This window comes from Nanorana parkeri, unplaced genomic scaffold (genome assembly GCF_000935625.1).
Source record: "Nanorana parkeri isolate BGI_ZX_2015 unplaced genomic scaffold, ASM93562v1 scaffold301, whole genome shotgun sequence".
Taxonomy (NCBI): Eukaryota; Metazoa; Chordata; class Amphibia; order Anura; family Dicroglossidae; genus Nanorana; species Nanorana parkeri.
The window spans coordinates 944458-949839 of record NW_017306569.1 but is presented as its reverse complement, the minus strand read 5'-3'; the positions used below and the strand labels follow the sequence as shown (position 1 = coordinate 949839).

General features: G+C 43.3%; 1 protein-coding gene across 2 annotated transcripts; it reads right to left on the bottom strand.

The window, feature by feature from the left end:
• Positions 1-1482: 1482 nt before the first annotated feature.
• On the bottom strand, positions 1483-4164 carry FEZF1 (FEZ family zinc finger 1). 2 transcript variants are annotated; one of them, XM_018557742.1, is made up of 5 exons: positions 3717-4164; positions 3339-3566; positions 3114-3248; positions 2079-2211; positions 1483-1827 (listed from the first exon to the last, which is right to left on the bottom strand). In XM_018557742.1, exons 1-5 carry the CDS (start codon positions 4137-4139, stop codon positions 1508-1510), a joined length of 1239 nt encoding a protein of 412 aa, XP_018413244.1. In that variant the 5' UTR covers positions 4140-4164; the 3' UTR covers positions 1483-1507. The 2 variants fall into 2 exon arrangements, with proteins under 2 accessions (XP_018413244.1, XP_018413243.1); XM_018557741.1 differs by having other exon boundaries at positions 3339-4164.
• Between the last annotated feature and the right edge of the window lie 1218 nt (positions 4165-5382).

Sequence of the window (5382 nt, the reverse complement as noted above, 5' to 3'; positions counted from 1 at the left end):
GAGTGGGGGCATCAACTGGTCCCTGCCCATAGCTATCTGCTGGGTAATAGTATACTACTCCATGACTATGACATCCAGCTCCGTATTTTGATATGCATAAGGCCTCTATTCACAAGTACATGTTGCTGGAACACACTACTCTCTGTGTGGCAAGGTGTCCAAAAGGACTAATAGTTCATAGTATTGCTGTCAATTAGAATACAGTATTATTAGCTCTCCCAATTCAGCGTATAGAAGTTATAAGGAGCCGCTGGCACCAAACAGGGGACAAGCTAATAGAATAACAGACAGCCTTTGATAAATCTCTACTAATTACCCTTCTTAATTGATGTCACTTGTTTCAGTGTTTTGGCAAGAAAAATAAGCGACGCTGAACGTGGAAAGCAGTGCTGAGGGTGTAGCAGATTGCTGATTAACACTTCCTACAATTCAAAGACCTGGCATCAATTGTATATTTATTTTCACCTATATCTCAGGTTCCCAATAAAGATGGATGAATGATGTGTTGTAGGAATCAGTCTAGCACTTGTACTTCCTCGGAAAATCCAGTCCAGAAACATAAACGTCCCAATGTATTAATAACCACAATGAAACCGTTTATTTTCACGTGCAAGAATAAAACTTATACATATGTTTAAACGCTCTATTAATATAGAAGTTACTCTGCACCCCAGGCAACAGTAAAAAATGAAAAAAAAAATAAAATAGGATGGCATCGGACAAACACAACAGATATAAACTTTTATGTATATATATTTACAATAAATAGAGTTATTCAATTGGCGCAGCATTCCTTTAAAGGATAATACATATCCAAATAAATACGTCAAATATACAGAATTCATCTTTTCAACTCTGCAAAGCTGTGATGACAGTAATATAGAACCTTTACAAAACACACCAAATAATAAAAATAAGTTCAATAACAAACCGCTGAAGGAATAATAAGAGCATAATACTCAAATCATATTAGGTGCATGCAAAAAGTTGGAAGGAACCAACCATCCCCAGGACAGCAACCAGGACAGTGTAAACGTTTTATTCCAAAGCACACTAGGACCAGGGAAGGACTGGCAAAGGGGGCAAGATAGTCATCTTCAAGGTGGCCTATACTTACTCAATGTGGTAACTGTATTAGCCCCTAAAGGTTTTGTTCAGACACTGTAAACAACCATTTCACAGATTTCAATACAATTTTAGGAAAGAAAACAGTCATAGCCATGATACCCTAGGAGGATAAAGCTGCTTGGAGCACCATGGCTACCCCTATGTTCTTTCCCATAATTATTTGTGACTGTAAGCTGGTGCTGCTGTAACGGGGTCGCTGAGATGTGATTGCCCCACTCCCTCCCCAAACAGGCAGCCCTCCACTGCCCCTGGACCAACCTCAGATCCAAGATGTCCACTTCAGAGCAGTCTCCCTTTGAATTAAAGTCGTTTTCTTCTTTAAGAGAATGTGCAATGAAAATGTTCAAAGAGGTGGCGCTCTTCTGTCCACAGGTAAGTGTCAGTAAATGCCCTTTTGCAGGCTTGGGCTCTGGCTTCTGGAAGGCTGGTCTCTGGAAGGGTTTGCCAACTCCTCCTGCCCAGCTGGACTGGGTACAGGGGCCCCTCCAGTGATGTTATCATGCAGTTTGCGTACATGTTTCTTCAGGTCGAAGTTCCTGCAGAATCCTTTGCCGCAGGTGGGGCAGGTGAAGGGTTTTTTATCGTTGTGGGTGTGCATGTGGAAGGTCAGGTTGTAGATCTGATGAAATGCCTTGTTACAGATATTGCACTTGAACTGCTTCTCCCCGCTGTGAGTGAGCTTGTGGTTCTTGTAATTACCTGCAATGAACACAGGCACTTAGCAGCTGCACAACTCAAGTGATCATTTTCCAATTCTGAGCCTGCTCATTTTCCCCTTCATCCTAATTCACTAAAATTGTTACTTCAAAAGCAGCATCACATACAAATGTCAGGAGCACAATGAGATGTGGGAAATGACAGCACACACACACACACACACACACACTAACGACATGAGGACAATGGAAAGGGGGTGCTAGTATCAGTGGACATCCTCCTGGTAACTGTACCTTTTTGGTGGAAGCCCTTGCCACAGAATTCACAGACGAAAGGCTTGTATCCTGCGTGGATCCTCGTGTGCGTGTTCAGCGTGGAGCTCCTGTTGAAAGCTTTGCCGCACTGGTTACACTTATGTGGCTTCTCCTGAGTGGGTTCAAATACAACAAGTCACGGCAATTCAAATCATATTACAAGGCACAGCTAATAAAACGGCCCATATAACTAGTTTACAGTTAACTTTCTTTTTTCTGTTCCTCACATTACATATTTATTTTCTTTTACATATCTATACCTTTTTTTATATCTCATTACTTTCTTTCTTTCTTTCTTTTATATCCCTACTATATGTTCTCTATACCTTTACCTTTATATCCCATTTATCTGTTCTCTATATTTTTTTCATTTATATCCCTACTATCTGTTCTCTATACCTTTACCTTTATATTTATATCCCATTTATCAGTTCTCTATGTTTGTTTCTTTTATATCCCTACTATATGTTCTCTATACCTCTACCTTTATATCCCATTTATCTGTTCTCTATATTTTTTATTTTATATCCCTACTATCTGTTCTCTATACCTTTACCTTTATATTTATATCCCATTTATCAGTTCTCTATATTTCTTCTTTTATATCCCTACTATATGCCCTCTATACCTTTACAGTTATATCCCATGTATCTGTTCTCTATATTTTTTCTGTTATATCCCTATATCTATACCTTTAACTTTATGTCCCATTTATCGGTTCTCTATACCTTTACCTTTATATTACCTATCCCACCTATGTGTCTTCTGTATCTTTTCATTTATGTCTCATCTGTTTTCTCTATTTTCTTTTATATTAAATTTTGTTAATCCATCTCACCTATTAGTCCCGTGTATGCCTCCTTTTAAAAAAGATCCCATCTGTCCCATATTTTTTAATTTCCTTTCGTTGCATTTTCCCACTTTTTAATGTATTGTTTCTCCCATATAACTGTCCTCTGACTCTTATTTCTCTGTCCGCCTACCCTGTGAGTGTTCCCCCCAGAAGCCGGTTACCTGTGTGTGGATGATCTTGTGGCGACACAGAGTGCTAGCCTGGCGAAACCCCTTTCCGCAGATTTTACAAACGAACGGCCTGGCCCCTGTGTGCACCGGCATGTGTCGGGTTAGGTTATAGTGCGCATTAAAGACCTTGAAGAGGAAACAAAAATAAATTTAGCCGGGGTAAGGATGCTGAGAGCAGGCGGGCAAGGGGGGCACTCAGCGCTCACTTGTACTTGCCTTTCCGCAAACTTCGCAGGTGAAAACTTTTGGCTTGCTGCTTGGGGAAGAGCTGGCGTATTTGGCAGCCGATTTATAAGCGATCTTGTCGGAGAGAGAGTGTGAGCTCTCCTTCATGTAGTGCTGAAACTGGGCTGGAGACAGATCCTTGAAGGTCACCCCCGATTGGTACTTCTCCACAGACGGGACCACCAGCTTGTTCCTCTCTGCCAGGTAGGACTTGGGAGACTGGTGCAGCTGGGAGCCCAGGAAATAGGAGGCAACAGGGTGGATGTTGATACTGGCAGCGGGGTGGCACGATGCATCGCCTCTGTTGAAGTAGCACAGAGCCGCTCCCATGGCATGGAAGGACGAGTGGTTGACTACTCGAGGCCGCACCAGTTTGTACTGTGGAAGGGGGAAGGCATCCCGGGGAAAATCCCCTTTTAAAGCCACAGCACAGTTTAGAAGCTCGTTGCAGCTGAAGGAGGATGAAGAGTCTTGGTGGCTTTTTCTCAGTTCAGCACCAGTGATGCCTAGCTTGGGACAATGGTCATAGGTGACCGGTACAAAGGGGATCATGCAAGGCATGGAGGACGAGCTCACATGGAGCGTTTGCTTCTGCTCCCCCTTGTGCATTGAGCTCTGCAGTAAACTTGGTACAGGGAGACATTTGGGCTCTGGAGTCCTTGACATTATCCTCTCAATAGAAAAAGCCAGCGGCTTGGAAGTGCTGATCATGTTGACTCTGCTGGATAGATGTTCTCTGGCTGCTTGGCTCGCTAGGATTTTAGATGCTCTGTGCTGTACACTATTGTCCATGTCTTGGCTGCTGAAGGAGATGTCTTCTTCTCAAGACGCCACCTTCCCTTCTTGTCAGTGATTCGCAGGGAGTGGGGCAGTCATTATCATCATCGTCCTCATCATGGTGCTGTACAATCCAACCACAAGCAGCCCAGTGGACAGGTGCCAATCCATTCCAGATTACATGGAGCAGCAATGACACCCGAGCAATCACTACTGATTGCTAGCAGGCCCGCTCAATGGGATGTGTTGTGTCAATAACGCAGTAAAGATCTCGCCAATCGTTAACTTCCAAGAGGAGAAGGTAAACTAGATAATTGCTCAATTCGTTTCCAGCAGTCAACAGAAAAAGTTTTCCCTTTTTTTTTTCTATTTGAGGGGGGAGCATAGGCTACTTTTATTGGAGATTAAGAGTCACCCGCCCAGAGAAGGGAGGGGGCGTCTGTTTCCTTTATGCTCAATCTGTTCAGCACACTCAAGAGCCAGCACTGATCCGAGATCAATTTTCCTCCTTGCTCTGGTATGACATCATCCAGAAAGCACAGAGATAAATAAGGAAAAAGTAGGGAGGGTGGCGCTCTATATTTATCAAACAAACCTCCTTAGAGTGTATTTCTCCTGGTGTCTGTCTGGATTCTCTGGCATCTGGCAAGTGGCCTTGCCTTTCTGTACACCTATATGCTAACATCACCTATCTGCCCCTTCTCACATAGAGCAATCAGTGACTTGTGCCATCTCACTGTCTTCCAGGTGACTTTTTCACAGTCAGAACGAAACCAATGCAGGCACCAGGAGTTTCACTGCAAGTGGAGATCACATCCCTGGGGGAGGGGGCAGTGCCCACTTCAGAACATTTAAATTGCAGCCTTCTCAAATAAATAATTCCCCTCTCAGAAATGTGTGCTCAGTCATAGTCATTAAAGGATTGCAAGTGCTGAATTCTCTGCCCTCATCATAGCTCTGATTCTCACAAAGAGGCTGCTGCCATGTATCCTAGCTCTGTGTCAGAAAAGTTTCATTGAAATCCCGCAGCTCCGAGTTCCCTCTGCTGCAGCCAAGGCAGCTCTTTCTTGAACAGCATGTGAGAGCCGGCCGGGGGATCCAGTTAACCTACAACACACATTGCAGGTTTTCTGTAGCCTTGAGTTCAATGTCTATCCTGTGCTGCAGACCTGCTTCCCCAAGTGCTGCTAAGGACCTTGGAAGCCAAAGAAACACCATAAATCTGTATATATCTTTATCTATAATTATTATTTTGCTA

What these genes read in the sequence shown, in the direction of transcription:
- FEZF1 (XM_018557741.1), bottom strand. Translation starts at nt 4,139, where the DNA reads ATGGACAATAGTGTACAGCACAGAGCATCTAAAATCCTAGCGAGCCAA. An exon ending in CCTGCGAAGTTTGCGGAAAG is followed by an intron (nt 3,249 to 3,338) that starts GCAAGTACAAGT and finishes TTCCTCTTCAAG; the next exon opens with GTCTTTAATGCGCACTATAA. An exon ending in ACAAGATCATCCACACACAG is followed by an intron (nt 2,212 to 3,113) that starts GTAACCGGCTTC and finishes GAACCCACTCAG; the next exon opens with GAGAAGCCACATAAGTGTAA.